General features: G+C 45.4%; 1 protein-coding gene across 2 annotated transcripts in view; it reads right to left on the reverse strand.

Moving 5' to 3' along the window:
* The window catches only part of TPCN1 (two pore segment channel 1), a 47,565-nt gene that overhangs the window by 20,695 nt on the left and 3,564 nt on the right, over positions 1-23,306 (reverse strand). Inside the window, exons 2-8 of one of the 2 annotated variants that reach the window (XM_086623272.1) lie at positions 10,477-10,541; positions 10,313-10,403; positions 6,096-6,220; positions 2,894-3,070; positions 860-973; positions 467-597; positions 140-228 (exon numbers count right to left, since the gene is read on the reverse strand). In XM_086623272.1, coding sequence (XP_086479398.1) covers positions 140-228; positions 467-597; positions 860-973; positions 2,894-3,070; positions 6,096-6,220; positions 10,313-10,403; positions 10,477-10,541 — 792 coding nt within the window. The remainder of the gene's footprint in view (positions 1-139; positions 229-466; positions 598-859; positions 974-2,893; positions 3,071-6,095; positions 6,221-10,312; positions 10,404-10,476; positions 10,542-23,306) is intronic. The other variant, XM_009991808.2, reaches the window with a different exon arrangement.

A 23,306-nucleotide genomic window follows, 5' to 3' on the forward strand; every position in this document is an offset into this window, starting at 1 on the left:
TGCAGACAAAATGTGATAAATGGAAGATCCTGGCAGGACTCTAAATCTGGTCAGCTTCATATTTATCCCAGTTGTTTGTGTTGCTTTTGGACAATAACCAGTTGAGAGCATCACTTCACCTTCCATAAATACAACTCACCCAGGATGGCAAAAATCACCATGAAGAAAAGCAGAAGGAGAAGAATGTCAATAAATGGTGGGAGGGACTGGAAGATCTGTCGCAGATTTCTGAAAATATGAGGAACACATTAATAAACTACAACTTGCAAAGGGGAAAAAAAAACACAACACAGCACACTTGACTACTTTCTTCCCACTCCCCCCCAAGGATTACAGGTAGAAAGCTAGGTAAATTCAGATTGTTTCCAAGCTACCTCTCTGTCCCTTTGCCTGCAGGACCAGAGTGCTCTTCCTCTACCCCAGTCCCAGGCACGACAGCAGAAGACCCAGGCAGCTGACCACGCACCTTCTGACGGCCCCACAGTAACGGCAGTCCACCAAGAAGATGCAGCGCAGAGCTCTCGTTATCCGGACGTGCGAGGTTTGGCGCACCAACACCACGATGGCCTCTATGAACTGTACAAACAGCACGCAAGTCTGCAAAAAAGGGGTTTAAAATGAGAGGCACAGCTGCAACCTCCTTTTGGAGAAGGCAAAGCTCTCACTAACCACACATTTATTTGGACGCTTTAAGTATGGGAGGTGTCTCTGAGAGCTTAAGAGGTCTCACATGAATCATTTGGCAGCTGGGACACATGGCTAAGTCATCTCTGCTACAGCATGGGCCAATATTTAATCTGGTTCTTTGGTTCCCGCAGATGCTGAAGGAGAAACACTGACAAGCAAACAGACAACTTACCTTTACCATAGTCCTTTTGTGCCTGATAAAGGTTTGGAAGCCCAGCCACCTCATCTTCATCGAGAGTTCAAAGACCACCACAATTAACGCAAACAGCTCCAGGGTTGCATGGACCTGTCACAACACAGCAAGGCTTCAACCAGCACTTGTGATTACAGACAGCAGCACAGAGGCCACACTTCTGCCCTTCCTCTTCCAAGAAGCACGTGGGTTTGACAACAGTCTGAGCACAGCTCTGTGACACGCAGGAAAACCCAAGGCCACTCTTACAGCCAGCACAGCATTGTTTTTCCAAGTTTCGCTATGTGCTGGCTTTGGCTGGGATTGGGTTAATTTTCATCAGAGTAGCTCGTACGGGGCTATATTTTGGATTTGTGCTGGAAACAGCGTTGATGATACAGGGATGCTTCTGCTACCGCTGAGCAGTGCTTACACAGAGTCAAGGCCTTTTCTGCTTCTCACCCACTCCACCAGCGAGTGGCTGGGGGTGCACAAGACGTTGGGAGGGGACGCAGCTGAGACAGCTGACCCCAACTGTGGGATATCCCACACCGTATGACGTCATGCTCAGCAATATAAAGCTGGGGGAAGAAAAGGGAAGGGGGGGACATTCAGAGTGATGGTGTTTGTTTTCCCAAGTAACCATTACGTGTGATGGAGCCCTGCTTTCCTGAGATGGCTGAACAACTGCCTGCCGACGGGAAGCAGGGAGTGGATTCTTAGTTTTGCTTTGCTTGTGTGCACAGCTTTTGTTTTATCTATGAAACTGTCTTTATCTCTACCCATGAGTCTTCTCACTTCTACACTTCTCATTCTCTTCCCTATCCCACTGGGAAGGGAGTGAGCGAGCAGCTGTGTGGTGTTTAGTTGCTGGCTGGGGTTAAACCACGACACTATATTTATTGCTTTGTGCTTTTATTAAAGCCTGTATAATTTTCCTCTACTCAGTATCAGCTCAGAATTTCCTGGAAATTCACATCCCTTTTGGACTTGAATACATCAAAAAAATGTATTGATACATTTGAAACAAAACGACAAGGCACTAGGAATTTGAGGAGAAACACTTTTAAAAGATTGAGACCGTAATTTTTTCAGTTGAGTGAAGGAAGGAGAGCTGCTGGGCAGAGAGAATATACATAGAGAGCAGTTTTCTCTTGAACTAGACATTCTGGACAACCACAGAAAGGGTCTGGAACAGAATGCTGCTTTTGGCAGTGCTGAAGGACCCCTTCTCTATCAGAAGATGCAAAATGCACCACAAAGACAATGACAGTACTTTCTTACAACCCCAGCTTTAGTCCCAGCTCAAAACCCAAACTGAGTTAGGCAGCCTTGACTCATTTTGAGGAACACTTTGACCCCAGGGTTGTCAACACTGTTTTGCACCCCTGGCATGGTCCTAGGGTGCCATTAACAGCTCCAAAAGCCGATGCAGATTCTCCCACCAGCAACAGCAGGCACCTAGCACTGTGCCTGACAGTGGTGCCTCATGAAGGGGTTGCAGACAGACAACAGTACACACCAGCTTGTGTATTCCTTCTCTCAACCTGCATTTCGTGAAGGTTAGACGTAAAACTTCAAGTCCCTCACACACACATTAAAGAGAGTCCTCACAACACTGGGAGGAGCGGACAGGAGAAGGTTTAGCAACCTGTCCCAGGCTGAGATCTGTCTGTATTCTAGGAACCAGTGCTATGCTGGGGTAATGGCACCAACTCGGACAATGACTTTAAAACCACACAGATTCTTGAGTTACTACAAGCAAAAGCAAAACCCACACACTTCGCAAACAGTTACAAAATTTAAAAATGGCAGAAATTGATAATATGAAATAAATGTCACTTTCATTGTGGCCTGTGCAGATCAGATGAAAAAAGGATGTTTTGCTGCCTGGTGTATCTGCTGTCAACCAATTTACAGAACAAGTTTGTTTTCTACTATTGCTACCTTCCTCCTTTATGTTTAGCTTTCTTTTTCCTCTTACCCACCCCTGCAAAACAAGCTGACTTCTACATTTTGCCCCAGAGTACTTACAAAGATGCCAAGACGGAACATAGGAACAGCTGGTGCCTCGCAGAGAGACAGCAACAGGAGAAGCAGTGCTGTGCTCAGCTCCATTAGGTAGAAAAGGTGATTGTGTGCAAAGAGGTAGGCAGCAAGTGCTTTGGCATTTTTGGGGTGAGTGAAGAACTTATCATTATTTTCTCCTTCCTAAGGCAGCAGGAATAAAGAAGAGAACAGCATTAGTGACTCTCGGTACTGTAAGAGACACGAAGAACGCAGACTTTTATAAGGATTAGATACAATTCCCAACAGACTATTCCCACTTTACAGCCTGACATTGATCTGTTTATTGAGGAATGAACTCTACACACATGGGACATCCCCTTCTGTTCATAAGCATATTTCAGTAATGAAACTCATTAATATCCACAAACTCCTGCTTCAGAAACCCTTGAGCCTTTTCAACTGGGATAGAGTTAATTTTCTTCCCAGTAGCTAGTATAGTGCTGTGGTTTTGGATTTAGTAGGAGAAGAATATTGATACTACACTGATGGTTTTAGTTGTTGCTAAGCAGCCAAGGACTTTCAGCTTCCCATGCTCTACCAGGTGCACAAGAAGTTGGGAGGAGACGCACCTGGGACAGCTGACCCCAACTGACCGAAGGGATATCCCACACCATGTGACGTCATGCTCAGCTTGTGTGCTCAGCTTTTGCTTTACCTATGAAACGGTCTCTATCTCAACCCACGAGTTTTCTCAGTTTTACTGCTCCGATTCTCTCCTCCATCCCACCAGGGGTAAGGAGCGGGTGGCTGGGCGGTGTTTAGTTGCTGGCTGGGGTTAAACCACGACAGCATCCCAACATAAACACAGCACTTCATTTACTTGCAACCACTTCCACATGTTTACAGACTTATTTGATTAAACTTCTCCAGGACAGAGCACAAGAAGGCCCAGATAAGCTCCAGGGCACCTGGCTGACAGTTGCTCCTCGTTATCTTGGCCTTGCAAAACGTCTGGGAGAAAACACTGGAGCACACACAGTGTTTTCTACTTCAGGAATGTGAGAAGACAGACTCCATGAAAAATTAACAAGTCTCTATACTGATTCGTCATTCCCTCTTAACCAGAAAGCTTAATTAACATTAAAAGGTCAGACACTTCATCTTAACAGTTTGCCTACAACTGATTTTTAAACAGCTACATCATTACTATTTTTACCTCTAGGATAAAACTTTGTTTGGGGAGAATTTAGAGGTTTTTCATGCAGATCCAACCCAACAGCTTCTTCTCTTTCTTGAGTCAACACAAGGGAGCTTTAGTCACTCACAGGTAACTTGCTGTCTCTTGGAAACTCTCATAAGAGATCATTTTTCCCCAGCTGGGACATACAGATGCACATGAAGTTGTTGTTTGTGGTTTTTTTTTTTTTTAAATTAACATCCTTCCAGGTAAGCAATTACTGTAAGGCCAGTAAGCTATTACTATCAAAGCAGAATAACTGTGATTGCAAATGGATAACAAGGTCAGGAAACAGGATCTCCTTTAAGAAGTGAAGCATTCTCGAGACTAATTCAGAAGAGGGTTTCAAATGTTTCTCATTTACTCGTCTCGCAGGCAAACTCTCATTCCGTTTAAGAACAAACTAACACCCACTGCCGGGTCAGTGAGGCAGACTGCGAGCAGGACAAAACCCAGCAGCAAGCTCCATAAAACACAAGCCCCCCTCTCAAAGCGAGCTGGCTTAGATCAGCAGGGCATTCTTATTCACGCCTGACAAAACACACTCGCGGAATGAAAAACAGGGGAAATTCTGCCTCTTGCTAGCCAAGCAATTCAAAACGTTGCTGGACAGCAAAGGCCTCTTACTCAGATAAGACACTCTTGCCTGCAGCTACTGGTTCAAATAAACAATCTGCATGCTCTTCAAGTTATGTCTACTTCATTTCAAGGACATTGTCATTATGACCGTTGGTCAAGGCAGCAGCAAGAATAATCTGCATCTGAAGGGCCAAGCCTGCTGTGTACATTACCATCAGGCACTGCAGCAACTCAATGACCCTTTGCAGAGCATCTCCAATAATCAGGAGTTTACACAAAAGCCCGCGAGGGGTTGGGGCTACCATTATATTTCCAGTGCTGCTCCAGTGTACGATGAAGCTGAAGTATTGCCAAGGTCCAAGCCTACTCGGTTTTGAAAGGTCAGAGAAGCAACATTTCTCAGTCCTGTGGTGTAGGAGCAAGGAGGAACAAATGGTTTCAATCACGTTGCAGTGGCTTAAGCAAAAAACCTAACTGGGTCCAAAGCGCCTCAAACTGCAATGCAGAGATTTTGAAAGGGAATGAAGACAAGGAGGAAGGAAGGACAGTAAGGGAACCAGCAACAATTTCAGACTGGCCAGCTCTGGGAGAAGCTCAGTTTTGGTAATTCATTCATCACACCAGACTGTACAGCGATCTTAAAAGTACAGTAACTTTGCTGATTTAATGATGGTGTTTGCTGTAACTGGAGGATGTAACCAACCCAAAGAGGTTACATGTAAAATTGATCTTGTTGGTGCAAAAGTGCTGATTTCCCCCTTTTTACGAGCACAGAAGCTGTGATGTGGTAGCTTGTTCTCTCTGTTGTTACAAGAGATGGTTGGTTTGTTTGTTGGTTGGTTGGTTTTTCTTTTTAAATTTTCTTTTTAAATAAATTTCACTCCTGGACTGATCCTAATCTCAGCATGCTTTCTTCTTCTAGAAATCAAGACCTCTGCCTTCTCTTGTGTCTTCATGACCTGCAGGGCTTGACTGATGCTAAACAAACATCCCAGGGCCACCCACCAAATCTGTGGCCAAGGCAGGATTAGGACCTGCAGATCCAGAACACGAGATGTCTCCAGAAGAGCACTGACCATTCACCCAGGAGCGACTGAAAAGATAAAATTACGATCTATGACAAGTTACAGAAATCTCCATGGCAAGGTGGCAGAACTGAACATGTGCAGAGTCCCTCTACTACAGTCCCTGGCACTGGGAGAGGATGGGTAGCTTGTTCAGCTGCTCCCAAATGACTTGCCAGAGCCTATCTGAAGGCCCTTTCAGCATCTTCCCAATCTTTGCACGGATTCCTTCGCAAAGCATCAATTTTTTAACCTCAAAACTGAAGCTCATTGTTTCTTGTAATGAAGAACTACCATAGTTTCAGAAGTCCATTCTTCACGCAACATGGCAAACAGCAGGTCTCACCTGGAGGTAGATCGCTGCCTCTTGGTAGTTCATTTCCCAGTTGTGTCGGGTGGAGCTTTGCTGTGCACAGCCGTCCCCCGCAGCAGGGCTGGATGCATCATTAATAACGTCATAGCTACCTCCATCTGCATCAGTACAATAAGAGAAAAATTGATTTACAATTAAGCTAGCTGAGATTGATCAGGAGGCACGCAAAAAAGCCAGGCACTGGGACCAGACACAAGCATCAAGAGGCGGCAGAGTACCCGGGAAACTGGCAGCTTGTACACAGACAAATTGACTCTTTCCATGTAGGAGCTTTTAGATTCTTTTCAGAGTGTTGAGACACGCTGAAACTCAACACTTCAACATGGGAACGCTCCCAGATGATCATCAAAAGAGACAGCATCCTATTTAATACAATAAGCAGGTCTCCTGGCTCAGGAGATCTGTGCTGTCATGTTCGTAGCATACTATCAGCAGTCATAAACCACAAACAGGCAGCTAACAGCTAGGGTCTCTGAGGATGTCCAACCCACAAATTAAACGTGGGCTTGCTAAAGGAACACTGCTTTTTCACAGTTAATGTTCGGAGAGACCATGGAAGAACAGAGCACAGGACTACCACAGGCAAGGGAAACCAGTCTGAGTATAGAAGCTATATAGTACACTAATAGCAGCAGTACAGTATTTTTAGTAGAAAGTCTCATTTTTCAGAGCTCTACAAAGTCATTAAACAATGCATCTTCACAACACTTTTTGGTGCAGATAAGTACCAATACTTCTCTGATGAAAACTACCAGCAAGATTAATTTTCTGTTCATATCCCACAGATTGATTTTGAAACTTCTAAGAGCACATCTTTCTCATCAGTAAAGCACTATAAAACAATGAACATTTGTACCAGGTTTCATAACTAAAAATTTTGTTGTAAAAAATACAATTCTGTTGCAAAAAGCAACTCCCAAGCACAGCTACACATCCATAGTGCCCTTCCCATGGGACTGCTACACAAGCACTTATATGAACTCCAGGATACTTGCCATTTTCTGCATTCTACAGCCTCGGTGCTATTAAGATACATGAAAAACATGCACGAAGACAATTATTGTTCAAAAAGGGAACGTCACTTGGTTTCTTCTGGGACTGGGATTTTTATTTTGCACCTTTGACAAAGACCACTGAGCAAAGACTCCACAGAAGTGACACCCACTTAGGGCCATGCGTGAAACCCGTGGTGGAGCTGGCCACACGCTCACTTCTCCAGAGCTTCAATCGTTACTCAAACCACATGGGTGTTCTTGTGCTCAGTAGAGACTTCCCTCCTCCAGCACCTCATGTTCCCAAAGAGGTTACATGTAAAATTGATCTTGCCGGTGCAAAAGTGCTGATTTCTCCCTTTTTACGAGCGCAGAAGCTGTGATGTGGTAGCTTGTTCTCTCTGTTGTTACAAGAAGTTATCCAAGAGTGGGAAAAAAATTACAATGAGCTGCTTTTCCTCTCTCGTGACAGCATGCTGAAGATCTGCTGCATCTCTTTGCTACGACAAAATAATCCTCGCTGAATTACTGCTTCAGTCTTTCTAGAACACCCTCCGGCACTGAAAGACAGTCCATGACAAAAACTGCACCCATTGAGAGAAACGGCACTCCAGGCTCCTGACGGAGGCAGGGAGTGGGAAGAAATCAGAAACCCCCTTCACCAATGCAGAGCCACAGGTGCCTTTTCCACCCTCAAATCGAATTAAGATAACATTTATCTGGGATTTGTGAAGACTTTCCAGATTGCATACTCGGATTGCTAAGAATCCTCCAGCATTTAAGCCTATTTCTCTTCCTTGCTTTCTCCATACCATTAAAATAGCACTTAAAATCTGGATGAATGTTTGAATGAGGCTGATTGCTCCCCCAAGTCCCTTTTACACCTCGAATGAGCATTTTTTTAAAAAACTGAACAGAGATTTTATTTATCTCCAGAACGGGAGTGGCAGTCTTCTGGGTTTGTTTGCCTTTTAACGAAAAAATGACAGCAATATGCAAAAACCAGTAGCTTTACATTGTGAGCTCTAAAAAGTTCTTAAATGTTATTATTTACAAAGCTTTTACTGTATACATGTTTCAAAGAGACAGAGTCCCTCAAACTGCAGCCTGACAGCAAAAACCTTTCTGCATTTAACACTTAACAGAGTTGCAGAAGGAGCACATCTTCATCAGAACCCGGACTCACTGCAGAAGATCTTTCCTGCCCAGAAGACAAGTATTTTCCAGTCCTCATTCCCATCCTAACAGATCGTCTGCTGCCAGACAAAACACACTGCAGTCCTGTCCTGCCTGCCTTCTCTCCATGGGGCATTAAGGTGGGTCACGGTAGAGGCAGAGCACAAAGTGGCCTCCAGCCCCAGCCTCAAAGACCTGAAGCATCACCATAGACAGGCACAGAGCTATCAAACACCTCCAAACTTTGCTGAGGCACACAGGTGACTGGTACACGGGAGCAGAGAGTGCCACCTCTTCCTATCACACATAACCTGCTACCCAACGACACCCAGAGCTCTATGTGTCACCCATGACACTACCTGGACAGCTCTACAGCACGCACATCACTCACAGCTCCTTCGTTACCTGGTGGCCGGGGTGAGGCTGCAAGATGCTTTGCTCAAACCAGCAACAACTGTGAAGGCACTAACTGGAGCCAGAGTTTCAGGCCTTTCCGTAACTCACCTTCAAACCACAGCAAGTGTTCAGAGAAAATCCGAGTGGCATTCATCTCACCCAGTTCAGGGGATATTGAAAAAGCACAGACCCAACACCTTGGCTGCACTAGCTCGTTTGGGGAAGAGGGACATATTAAGCAGATTGCTTGCAGTATTACCATGTTATTGGAGCATTACAGTATATACGAAATTTAAGAACATCAAAACATACTGTGGTCAAAACCAGCAGAGGTTTGTAGCATTAAACAAAACACCAAAACACTGTACCCTACCAAAAGATGCCAAAACTACCTTTAACCCTGAAGGAGTTCTTCCACAAAGACCAACTTCCCTTTGAAAATGATCAACACCAGGAAAACATACACCACAGTAAAAACTCAGGACCTCTCTCTGCAATTCTCAGGTTGCTCTGAGCAACCTGATCCAGTTGAAGATGTCCCTGCTCATTGCAGGGGAGTTGGACTAGATGACCTTTGAAGGTTCCTTCCAGCCCAAACTATTCTATGATTCCACATGGAGTCTTCACAGCTGAAACAGAAGAGAGGCCCCAGTGAGATCAAGGTTGCGAATACAAAATAGCACTCAAAGATGCAAATCAGAAACAAAAAGTAATTCTAGAAACCAAGATGTTTTCCTCCTGTCTAAATCAGACATCATCTTTCCAGGCACAGACAACAGAAGATGTACTGGTGAAGCGTTCCGGTGTGGAGCTGCATTTTGTGGATCAGCTCCTTCCCCATCAGGTACCAGAAGGTTGATCTAGCATCCCTGAGGCAACAGCATCATCTGGGTAATAAATAATAATAAAAATAATAATAAATTTGAAAAGCAACCCTCTGACTGTTTGTTTGGCAGCCCTCCAGCTAGCTAATTTCCTCAGCTGCTCCCATGATAACAATGACACAGACTAATGCAACCTCAGCTCGTGCTGCAGAACATCCCCGACGGCATTTACCATTAGTATCGAGCTCAATGAGATAGGAGGATCTCTCCACAGGACTCCCGTAATCCTCCAAGTAGATGGCAGGCGGCTCTCTCCATCGCATGGCAGCCGCCGCGTTGGGAAGCAGGCACGCTCGTGTTCGGAGTCGGGGAGAAGGAGACAAGGCAGATCTGAAGTTCCTCCCTCCCTCCCCTCCGAAAGCTGATCCTCAGTTTCGCAGCTTCCTCAAGGGAAAGCCACGCACGAAAGATTTTCCTCTGCAGAACTAAACGTTTTCTCCCCTCCCCTCTGAGGAAGGTGGCTCAGACTTCAGAAATCGTTTCCCTACCGCTGTCTTAGGGGCAGGATGTTTCCAAACGCAAGTTGTCGGAGGGCTTAGCTGCAGGACGAAGCTTTAAGCACAAGCATGGTGGTGAAGCAAGGCTTCATGTGCCACGCTCTCTTATTTTGGCATATACCAGAATTTGCTCACCAGCAAACATAAACAACTAATGGGAAAGGAGTCAAAGTGCTGACTAGTCACAGCAAGGAGTCTTGCCCCCCTCCCAGCAAAAAAAGAAAATAGATATTTGTGAAGTTCACAGTACAAGGGGCGTGACAAAGTAAACGAACTGAGCTGTTCACAGATGGCAAAGCTTCCTTCCACACTTGTGTAACTCATCCCAGACGTTCCCTGAAAAGGGAGAGAGGGAGGGCAAAAAAAGAAAAGGGAAAAAAAGAAAAAGCAAAACCAGCTGGCTGCTTACACAAGGCATCCGGAACGATACTGCCGGGACTCCAACATTTCCATTCAGTGCAGCAGAGCATGCTCCTGTGTAAATAGTTTCCATATGTCATCATTACAATAAAAAACAAAAAAACAAAAAAGAAAGAAAGAGAAGGAGCATAAACTTTCCAGAGCCCAAACCTCTCCCTTTGCAAAACAAATTCCCTGCTTAGGGGAAGGAAAAACTCTCCGTTGGCTGAGAGAGCAAACAAACTCCTCGCATTCAGCAGAGCTCACGCGGCCACGGGGGATCTCGAGGGCAGGATCGGGAGGGGAATAAGGGACAGAAAACATTCACAGGAACCAGGGATAAATCACCCTTCCCAGCCAGGATATTTTATATCCAAACTGAAGTCAGTTTGGATTTTCATTGTTCAATCTTTGGTGTCTGCATCGGTTTTAATAAATATGAATAACGATTTTTAAAATCCAACAAAGTAAGTAACCTCCTACAAACTCAAAGAGTTATAAACAAACTCTACAGGGTAGCTCTCACATTTGCCTCCGAGCTCCCCCAGTCTGGCTCTCATTAGCCTGCTCGCCAGATGTTCTGCTTTCTAGCTAGCACGCGCGTTTTATGGCCTTGCACCGAAACAGACTGAGACGCCGCTAATGAGCTCCTCGACTCACTCCAAAGTCACGCGCCTGTGCCGGACTTACAAGGGCTTTCTCCTAAAAGGTTGAGGAAGGTCTTGTTGGAGCTGCTGGTTGCCATCCTGTCCAGATAATGCTATTTTAGCAAGCATGCCTGCGATGAGAGAACTCTGCAAAGGGTGTCCCTGCCCATGGCAGGGGGGTTGGAACTGGATGATCTTTGAGGTCCCTTCCAACACAAACCGTTCTGTGATTCTAAACCGCGTGGAAGGCAGGGCGAGTGACGTAATTCAGCACAAGTATTCTTCTAGTTAAATCTGTTGTTCATACTGTTCACATATCACGTGTGTAGCCAATGCAAGACAGCAACACATAAGTTACTTGTCTAATGAGCTGCATGTGCGGGTAATATTTCTCTTCATTGGGAAAAAAAAGAAACACCAAGGACACATGACTTCATAGGCAGGACACATCTTCATTCACATTGCCTTACGAGGTTCCTGCAAGTGGATTCACCAGCTAGAACAGCAGGAGAGAACGGTGGTACCTCCAGCAGTCGGGAAAGGTCAAGCTGTCCAGGGCATGTGCTCCGGGCAGCTCCAGTAACCATCTCAGACAACTGGGGACATGCCAGCTGATAAAACACTGCACAGTGCACCAGCCACCGGGCCACAGAGGAGGAAGACAGGGAAAGAGAAGGGCAAATTGTCAGTTAACCATCAGATTCCTTCTTAATTAAATTTCATCTGGTACCGACTTTGTCCTTTCTTTCCTTCTTGCAACCTTGTTTGTAAGAACTGCTGTCTTGCATTTACCACAACCCTTATAGTTGTTACTCCTTCTTTGGAAAGAGGCATGAACCCTGTCTGGAAACACACTTGCCAGCTCTATTTTTTCACAGGAGCAGCATTGTTTTCTATTGGAGCTGGACACACTTCCAGGAGTGCAGGCTGTCCAAGGCTAACGAGACTTTCTGGAGTTGAGCAAACACTTCACAAGTTTGCTACAAGAGTCCACACCCACGTGCAACCTGACCTTTCCAGCACGAGAGTCTCACTGGCAGGCTCCATTCCCTTTGCCAGCAGGGAAAAGGGCACAAAGCAGACTGGGATTCCCTCAGTTGCAGTCCCTCATCGCAATGACTGGTGCACCATTTAACTGGAGGCGTTTCTTGCCAGGCTTTGCTGCATTCTTTACTGCCACACCACCTCCGTTGCTTATACCATCCATCTTGACTGTATTTCTACCTAATTTTCCCAACTCAGCTAGTCACACAGCTCGTGCTTTCAGTTTTAAAAGAAACATAACCACACATCCAGCAGCACTGAACATGTGCCCACAGAAAAAGGCAGATCCCAGCAACATCAGAGCTGCCCATGGGGTTCCTGGACCCCCTGACAGAACATACAGGACTTGTCCCAGTGGGGGATCCTCATGCTGGCTAAAGCTGCCGGCTCCCTTGGCAACTCCGCACCCCGAGGCTGCAGCGAGGACGAACAAAGCTGCAGGAGGAGGACAGCGTTTATCTGTCACAGACAACCAGAAGTGCTCCTCTCTCCCAGAAAGCCCTCAGCAGCTGAACCGCATGGAGTGGCCACTACAGAAGACGCAACTCCATGAAAAAACATGAAACAAAGTAAATGGTTATCCTTCTCCAACACAAGCTGTACAGGCACCTTCAGTCCCAAAGCTGATATTTTAGCAGTACTACAACACAATCCAGGCAAAGCCCAGAAGCAGCTCTGGCCAGGAAACAGCAGGATCCTGAAGTGTCAAATATATTGGAGTTGTACCAACACCAACGATGGCATTTTTCCCTTCCAAGCGCTTACATGCCATGTAGCTTCACTTCCAGAGGATTTATCTTTCCTCCTTGCTCCAATGCAGTTGATAAGAAACAGCTCCTTTTCTTTCCAAGTGCTGAGGCATGACCATGCGTGCATTTGTCTCTTCAAGGCCAGACTCACCTACCCGGGAGGAAAAAAAGCTGGAAGCTGCCTGGAAAGCACAGCTGGTTTGGCACTTGGCCACACATCTCGGAGGTGAGAGAGACAGAGAGTGAAATCACTGCCTTTAGTGCCTGACTGCCAGTTCAGCGCTGCGCCAACAGGAGCATCGCAGGACTGATCTTTGCAGCCCAATATATCCTAACGCCGGTCCTGTTTTCAGGGGATGTTATGGGAAGGACTTTAACAGCCATGGGGAAGTCTAAACAATTTACTATCAGTTTGTTGCCTAGGAAAAACAGGGCATCTCCAACAGAGTGCAGTGCCAAGCCCTTCTGTCGCAAGAAATCGACTGCTGAATGTTTCAAGTCAGCGCAACTGAGTCATGCTCTTCCTTAGAGACAACGGCACAGCAGAAACATATGCAAAGGCCTCACGGCTCTTTGTCTTACTATATTCTCACAGCACTCACTCGCTGTGAAACTCAACAAATAAAGCCACTTCGGCTTCCTATTTAACACAGAAAAGTTTTTTAAAAAGTATGGACGTTGCCACTTCCTGTTAGCGGCACGAGGCGACTGCAGCCTACTGTCCTCGCCTTTCTTTGAGAACCCAGTTAGTTCCTACGGCAGCAACACGAGCTCACTTCACGCTGTCATCCACCACACTACAGGGAGCTGAATCCACATGAAGTATGAGCAGATGTCCCTCAGCATGGTAAGCTACTTTTTATATATTATTGCCTCTTATCTTCTTACGTTGAAGACAACTCAAGCCCTGCGTTGCTTAATTAGAGGACCACTGTATCCTTGCTAACATCTGCACTGCACACATGTCTAAACCCTGATGCACAAGCTAAACACAATGACAGAAGAGCTAAAGCGTGGTAGGAAATTGTTTTGTCTCAGCAGAAGCCACGGCTCCAGCTAGCTGGATAATTTCACCTATCTCCACTAGCCAAGAGCAGTTCCTTGGAAATCTTCATCTGTGCAGTTTACTGCATCGTCTCTTCAGAGCAACTGCCCTCCTTTGATCTCAAATCTGAGTCGCTCTGGGACTTGATTTTTTTTTTTCCTCTTGCAATGCTACTTGGGAAGTTTTGACCAGAAGATGTCCAGATGATCGCTGGACAATTTTCGCTCCTGAATACGTAGCAGCGAGAGGCAGAGGGACAGATCCCTCCCCTTCAGGGTGTTTGAGATCCACAATTAGGTTAGCGAGAGGCTTCAGCAGCTGAAGACAAACTGATGGATCCTTTGTCACTCTCAGAGAGATCCCTTCACCTAAAAGCCTCCCACACCTCACTAGGACACCAGACCACACAGCTCAAAAGCCGCTGCAGCAGTCAATAGTGAAACGGAGGAGGATCACACCTCGATTCAGAGCTGCATCCCATAAGAACACCGTTACCTACCTCGCTAGCTCTTGCTCCTCATCTGCATCGCCTTCCAGCAGCTCAGGCAAACCACCACGTGCCTAAGCCTTCCACAAAGCTGCTTTCTGACAGATGTGTGACTAAATCCTCCTGCTTGAGAAAGTCCATGAAATACCACGGGGAGAGCCGGAACCAGGCACTCCCGCAATCTGAGACCACACAGCACAGGGGTACCTGCTTCTTAACGTAGCTGCAAAGTCAAAACAGAAGCATTTTTCATCACTAAAAGTCACAGAAAAGGAAAGGTTGCGTTCAGAAAATATAACTAGGAATCTCGCTTGTGTGTTAAGCCAAATAGCTGCCGGTTTCATATCCCTTATTTCTGATCTTAACAAATGAACCTCCACACCAGAAAAAGGAGAAGTCAAAGCCACAACAGAAGGATCATCTACAATCTCACATTACCCATCCTTTTAGCAACTAACATGTTCTATAATCTTGTCAGTCCGATCGTGTCACAGCAACAAAAGCTTTACAGACACAGAGATAAAATTACTCTGTAACTGGAATTAAATATCTGAGCCACTGAGGGGCTCTATGAAACAACTAACTTTGAATGGAAAAAACAATTGCAAATAATAAAGTTTTTGCTGAACAAACAAACAAAAAAAAGAAGATACAAGCTTTGCCTAAGGCTATAGCTTATGAGACAGGCCAGACATAAAACACATACACACACATTTATAATTCATAATTTTTAAGGAAGTAACAGAAAGGGAAAGAGACAATATCAGAATTCCTCAGATATAGCATTTCTTTAACACATCCTGTTACATGAAGGAATTTCCTCTTTTTGTTCCAAAAAAAGGAAACCAATGCCTCATGCTTTTAACATGTTAAAGATCTGCTTTAGCATCGGTGACAACACAATGTCAGCATTTTAAAAGCACATCCCTCATTTCAATTCTCCAAAGCAGAGTCTCTGGATTTTCCTGCTGCAGTTTGGAAAGATGTTTGATTAAGCTGCAATCTGGCCTTTTTAACGAAAGCAGTGTGCTGCCAGGTCCGACTGCCAGTTCCAGCCGCCAGCAGCTCTCCAGGAAAGTCGCAAAGTTAGCAGTGGGAAGCCAAGAAGAAGCACTTCCCTTATGTGAGAAACCAGTATCTGGGCAACAAACCTCGTGCATGGCCACCCAAAGCTGGAGCAGGGCTGGAACGGAGTAGGCAGTAATAAGGTATGTGCCATACTGACCTTTCTGCCCTAAAGAGAGAGGGAGAGCAAGAAAACGCGATACATGGAGTTAAATAACGATATCATGGCAAAACTCTAATGCCTTACCATGACAGGCTGAGGCCAAGGAAAGTTATTTATAAATAAGTAGTGAGAGGCGTGTAATTGCGTTTTGTGGTGTTAGAACGAGACTCCACCACAGCGGTTCTTTTGAAATACAACACTGCCACATCTCCTCTGCCTCCTCATTGTGTCTCAGCCAGGAAAGAGAAGCTGCCAGCTTCAGAGGAAGAAGTATGTAAAGGGATGGGGAAAACCCCAGCCTCTAGTGCTGCATAACTGCTCTCCATTATGAAAACAAAGGCTTCTGTGCATTTGGTAGAAACTGTTGCTGGCAGCTACTGAAGAGGTTACATGTAGCAGCTGGAGAGGATGGAAGGAGTTAAATTATTGCTGTGACATCTGCAAACCACCTGCTAGAGGGCTTTCCCTCAACTGGTCCTTACTTCAAGTCCTATGGTCCTCAGCCAGAACCATATCTTCAGAAAACAGATAATTTGGACTTCAAAAGTCTTCCAGCGCTGCAGAATCCTCTCCAACTCTTACAAAGTGGTTCCAAATGTAAACCTCCCTGTCAAACACATGCCTTATTCTTTGTCTGAATTTCCCCAGCTTCAACCAACAGATATAATTCCACTGTTCCCCAGTCACCAAAGCTTACCTTAAAGCCCCTTGGATGAGCTGGAGCAAGGGCACTAGAAACCCACCAAGCATGAACACATTGATCACTCTAGAGCCAGCCTGAACAGCAACATCACCTGCCTACCTTGATCACTACTCTTACTGGAAGGATCAAGGAATACACTCACTTTCTCACCGGGCACGTGTCCCACATGCTCAGTTTCAGCTCAGGTGCCCATGAAGTCAGGCTCAGCCCAGCCTCTCTGCCCGCCGAGGCAGCCCTCAGCCTTGCAGATGCATGACCCTACAGTTGGTGTCAGTAACACACATGGCTGCCTACATCCATCCTAATAAGCAGTTCTAATCACTTAGCATCCCTCCTCACTCTTACTATGCTCTCAACCTACAATATCTCCTAACTCGATCAGAAATTACTTTTTTTTCACCCTTTCTAGATCAGAGAGAAAGGCTGCAGCTGGCACAGGGACAAAATCTAACCCCTGTGACAGCCTCTGCTCATAACGTACCTATTCACTAACCAGTCCCAATAACCAGTTGGATTTTGAGACCCGTCCATCAGCCAGATCACAGAGCCGTTAGCTACACAGTCTTGGTTCCTATTGTTCCTTTCCTCAATCAAAATGCTGCACAAGTGCCAAAACAAATATCTTGTCAAAACACTGTCAGTCTATCTTGTAACCTCACAAAATAAGTCAACGCATGACTTCAGGTTCATATGACACTCGCTTTTTCACAAATCCACACTGATTGACGTGAAAAACCGTCCTTTAAACTCTGATTTTAGACGAGCCACTGCTGGTTTCCCACTATTTTGCCCGGAAACCGTGTTTGGCTGGCTGGCCTGCAATCTCCCGCCTGGTGCAAAATATCTTCTGGGGCTGGAAGAAAGTCACTAACACAGCAATATTCAGACTGCCTCAGCTGCAGCCTTAAGGAAAAATAAAAAGTCCTCTGCTGATTTTTAAATGCCTGGCTTTAGAATCAGCTGGTTAATCTCTACTTTATTTACTGTGGGAATAGAAGAATAGATCATACGATGACCAGGTCATCTGGCTTTTCAACAGACACAGAATACATACAGGATTTCTTGAGCTTCCCTGTAGTGTTAGTGACCAGTGCTTAACCCCGAATTCCTAACAGGTTGGTATCACTTAACGTGTCTTTTTATTTCTCAAGTCCTTTAGAACACCTTTAACTCCGCTGACCACATTTCTCTTCGTGATTTTCCTCCGCTCCCAGTTTCTGCTTCTTTGTTTGCTATCTAGCGGCGCAGCTGCTTTCACGTCAGGCAGCACAGGCTTGTCTGTGCTGTGACTTTTTGCTGCCTCTCCAACAGCTTTAAAGCTTCCATTAGCGTTCTCATTTTGTATGTTTGTGCTCTCTCAAAGTATATGAATAATTGTCAATGTTTTGAAGTTTTTCCCCTTTGCAATCACTAGAGATAAGGTCCTGCCACCAGCCTTGTATTCGAAAGGATGGGGTTTTGCCTTGGTCAGTTCCTCCCTGACCCCAATGCCAAAATTCTCCTTAGTAAGTTGCTTGTGAGTCTTTACTTAATACAAGCAGGACCAAAGCAGTCGCTTGTAAGCACCTGCCAGCAGTTCAGAAAAAGCAGAACATTTACTATCTACTTGCAGGTAGCAAGGCAGAGCCACAGAGCAAACGAGTCTCATCAAGTGTTCCATCACATTTCCAGTACTTCTGGTCTGCTCAGCACCTGGAGAAACAACGATCCCCTCCGCACCACAAAAACAAGCGACTGGGCAACAAAGAGCAGCATTTTCCTGTTTCTGCAGTGACTCACCACTACCAAGCTAACTAAATAACCAGCTGCACACGACTGTTCTGTGTTGTAGGAACACTGCGTTTGCAAGATGGATTACACCACAGCCCATGTGCCTCTCACCAGGCATGGATCCTCTCCAGCCAGGGTGACTGTGCCACATGAAAAAGGGGACAGACCACAAAACTATTGTGCTAGTGAAAAATTCTGCCCTTATACTCTTCCTTTGGAGCCCCATGCCTAAAGCCAGCGGCCGCAAAAGCACTAGCTGTAGAGGATGGCATCCCTTCCTTCCTCCTCCCATGTCTGATTATCCCGTAAATGACATAGCCAGCTCACCAGTACAATTTGACCCTGGGGAGTTTTTAGCGCTCCCACTTGCAGGATTGATCACTTAGTCTTAATTCCATAGGCATTTCTTCATTTAGTTAACAAAGAGCAGGAACATATTTGTGCATTCCTTTACCAGGCTACATTACTTTTGTACAATAAACTTTCCCAAATCCGTTGAGGATAGCAAAAGTGTTCTCAGAAAAACAGTTATAGTTGGAATAAAATACAGATGATGAGACATTCCCAGATGACAATATATACACAGAGGCGTGTGCCAGGCAGTCACGTAGGAAACGCAAGAGAGTAGCTAAGGTGTCTGGCCTCACAGAACCAGAGGGCTTAACACGGCTAAGCAGAGAGATACATCCTAAATTTTATCCCTCCATGCAAGCAGGAAAATAAAAGCCTTTTGTTGCAAACAGACACCACCAGGTCGTGATTACAAAACCAGCGCTGGATACAGGCTTCAAACCCCCACACTATGATTCAAATCACAGCAGTCTCTTGTCCTCCTGGGGATCTTTCATCAACCATACAGTGCTGCAGTGGATCAACACAAACACCTTTTCCACCTCCCTCTCTCCCAGATGAAAAGACCAGCGGTACAGGTGCACACGCTTCCCGCTGAACTGCTCGCCAGAAGCAGATGGATGAACTCCTAAACCTGCTCCTACAGCTCTGCATAAAGAAAGCAGTCGTGCAAAAACCAGGCGTCTTCTCAACATGCCAAAAGCAATGATGCTAAAGACACAGGGAGAGCTCTGCAAAGTCCAGATCAAAAGCCGGAGACATTGGAGGCAAGAGAAAGACCTATCAAATTCACCACACTTTTCCCAGCTTAAGGATCAGAAATGGAGCGTTCTGGCTCATAAATTCTACTTCCAGCAAATTCAAGCTTAAATCCCCTGAAGGCAATAAGGAAAAGGCAATCAACAACAACTCTAACCACTTCACAGATGCTCCTGTTTAGTTTATACAGCACTTCTTACAGCATTCAAATGGGTAAAATGGGATTTCAACGCAGGGGGGCTGACGGCAGCAGGCAGGATTCCTCGGTGAAGATACCAAGGGCAAAGGAAGTTCTGAGAAGCATCATATTGGTTATGATAAGTGAACTCAGCGTGCTCAGCCTTTGCTCATTTTAATCTGCCAGTAAGCAAGCTTGGCTAAACTGAACATCCTGCATCTACGGTGCCTTAAAAATCCACAGGAATCACAAAAATGAGGGGGAAAAAACAAACAAACTGATACATTCCCTGGGAAGCCATGAAAAAACTAATTGCTATCTGTTTCCAACTGTTGTTCCGCTTCCTGAGCCAAATGTTCCCAAGTCAGCTGCAGTGGCTGAGGAGTGACCGGTTAGAGCTGGAAAGTTGTCCATTTACAATTGCAGCTTGAACACTTCGAAACTCTTTAACATCTTTCATAGTTCCAGGACCACCTGTTTGAAAAGTGGAGCCCTCTGAGCCACAGCATGTACCCTTACCCCCTCCATCTTCCAAGCAAAGCAATCGGCCTGGGCAGAAAACACTTCGCCCAGCCCGTTCTGCTTTCACACCAAAAAGATGTGAGCTCTGTATTAGAGAAGTCACAGACAAAGGGAACAGGCTCCCTCCCTCAAAGCATCAAGGTCATTACTCCCATCTTCACGAAAGGAGCGAGAAGAAGCTTCCAGACTCCTCGACCCTCTCTGCAGCATCCTCCCTAATTTACAGGGAGCATGCATGAAAGACGATATCCATCGCTAGTGCTTCGGGAGATGACAGAGGAGAAAGAACCATTTGACTCCAAGACAATGGAACACTAACCCAAGTCTTCTTTACCTTGTATACACTTTTTCTCGCTCAGATTTGAACAGCATGGGGCATTCAAGACGAAATCACTAGGATTTTTTTTTTTTTTTTTACTGCCTGAAAGAGCCAACAGTGCAGAGATTCTGTTTGACAAAGCATCCTACTGTGAAACACACAATGTGTGCATTGTGCAGACTGATCTCCTGCAGGGCTAAGAAAACAAGGCAGGCTCGAAAAAAATACACAAGATAACTGCAGCCCGCAATACCTCCTGGTACTTTACTCTGCTCATGGTTTTTCTTCTATAGGTACCACGTTTACAGAGTCACGTTGAGAATGTCTTGATACAAATGCTTTTGTGAGTTCTAGACAACACAGTGCTGTTTCTCTTGAATCAAAGGTACCAGCTCTACCCCCTTGTTACAGCAAGTATTTAAGCACAGCCCAGGCGGTCAGTCCTGCCTTAAAACCTGAATTCTCAGGATAAATGAGATTCCAGGGGATGAGGCATTTGGAACTTAAGAGCAGAAACACATTTTCCACTATTTCTAACCTCATATCAGAAGATACCCAACATCTCCTAAAAAGCAGTATTTACCTCCTTCCTCTGAGTTTACAGAGCTCATCACCCAGGGAAACAAATTGTACTGAAGGAGAAAACAATAATCTGCTTATGTTTTAGGTGTTCATTTCCCTTTCCAAGATTTCACCCCTCACTCATCTCAGAGGCAGTTTCGCTTCGCTTTGCTTGCTGGAAACATTCATTGTAAGTCATCTAGGCCAAGAAAGGATTAGAGAAGCACTGGCAGAAGTTGCAAAATGCAAGGCTGTTAGGTCGGAGAAATGAGACTTTCAGAGGCATAAACAACAATCCACCACTGAACTACCACTTGTGCTTCAGAAAAAATCCCTCTCTCTATAAATTTTAAGCAGGTACATACGAAGAAAACCAAATCATGCATAGAAATGCAAATGAGCACCTCTTCTTAACGAAGTAACGAAGCCTACCTGTCCATTTCCACGCAAGGTGTAACCTGCACTTTGCAGATGAGACACGTTAACCACAGTGACGTTACCTGACTTACCCCAGGTACAAGGAGGAGCAGCTTCAACAGCAGAACTAGATTGTTTCTGAAAATGAGATCCCAGTCCTGTGCTCTGGCCATGCTTCACCTCTCAACGTGGCAGCGGAAGCGCTGCTACTGGAACTAATTAAAGGCAAATGAGGAGAACCATGACACAAGATAATATCCTGCATAGCATCCAAGAAAGGCACCAGATAATCCAAAAGGCTGTTTAAAAATGAGCCTGACTGTCAGAGATCTCGGGCTGTCCCAGGTCCATTGCAAGTGTTTGCTTGTTCTCTCGTCCTGTTTCTTCACAGCAACTAGCTAAAGCATTTCATAACTAGTGCCCAATTCCAAATAACCATCTTTGAAATCCTTACTCTCACACAGGGATCAAAAACTACAGATCCTGAAGGATTTGGTAAATCTACTAGGTGACTGACATTTAAAACACCTATTTTCCCTCAAAGGTAGCAGAGCCAGAATGCTTTCACAGCAACTAAACCAGTTCCTCGAGAAGCACAGCTACTAAGAGATTGGGTGGTTACAGCACTTCCCCAAAGGTCAGGTGTTTAACCCTCACTTCCCTCAGCCCACCAGAAAAAGTACACTTGTTTTACTCCTGGAAATTTCTTTTATCCACACATGGCACTAAAGGAAGCAGCAGCAGGAAGAAGGCAACAGGAATGTTTGAAGGGTGGGGACTTGTTGACCAGATGAGCTGAAGCTGTGGACTACGTGGACAGACTTATTTCTCTTCCTGCTGGTACAAACATGGTCTGGAACCAGATCCAGCACAGAATTAAGTCACTTCAGTTGCATTGATTACTGAACACATCAAAATCCGATGCGGAACAACATTAACTACCCCCACTCCTGGGCCACCCTCAAAAGCGTACATCTACCTGTAGATTAGTAAATGATTATTTTTTTTTAAAAGATGAGTTTGTTGCATACAACATCCATGAATGCCGTAATTAGACTCCGTATTCAGAAACATCACAGGAGTTTCCATCAGCCAATTACAAAAAGAACAGCTTTGCTGAAAGCCTCTTCATCACGGAGCCGGGCCGGCGTGCAGAAGTGAGGCGAGGGGAGAGGTCCTCCTTCCAGCAGCTCCAGGAAGCAGGGTGCACACCACGCACTGGTTTAGAGGCACAGCAAACAGTCTCAGAGGCAGTCACTGCTTCCCTCCAAAGTCACCTTCTTCACCAAGCACGCCTTAGGCAGCCCCTCCAACTTCACCAACAGTGAAATACCATTTTCTTTTCATGCTCTGGGCCACCTTCCTCTTCACAGCACAGGCACGGGGGCACATTTGTCAACAATTCTCCTTCTACCCAAAAGGCCAGGCTGGCTCTAGATTTCCTGACAATTTACTCTTCAGGCAGCAGAAACCAAGATTGCCAAGACCCAGGTGAAACCTCAACATTCAAAGTTCTAACTTCCCATTTTCCAATAATCCTTCTAGAAAACATTGCACTTGGCTGTTGCAGTTGCTCCCCCCCACCTCCCCACGCACACACAATAATTCATTTTACCTCAATAGCAGGTGCAGTTGCTTTCTTGTAAAAACCCTGAGTTTAAAGATGACTTCTTCCACTTGCCATAATCCATTGTGTGGGAGAAACAGACATACAATATCATATTGTTCCCTGTACAACACTTTGAGCTGTACTTTCTGCTCTGAACACACTGAAACTCCACTTGAGGCTACAGCAATTTCCATGCAGGAGGCAAAGGAGAATCTTGTATCTGATCTAATACAGGATAAATCAATGTGCACTCGTTTATTGCTTATAGTTCCCATCAGCTCAAGGAGAGACAGTGTCCCAGAGTTTCAAGGCTATCCACGGTGCCTTTGTATATGGAAAACATGCCTCACACTTTTGAGATATTTTGAGAACCCCGTTCAGACGCTTCCCGGGAGTTCGGGTGAGGGACTGGAAATCACTGAACCCCAGCTGCCTCTCACCGTTTTCAGTA

Source organism: Tauraco erythrolophus, chromosome 19 (assembly GCF_009769465.1).
Source record: "Tauraco erythrolophus isolate bTauEry1 chromosome 19, bTauEry1.pri, whole genome shotgun sequence".
Lineage (NCBI taxonomy): Eukaryota > Metazoa > Chordata > Aves > Musophagiformes > Musophagidae > Tauraco > Tauraco erythrolophus.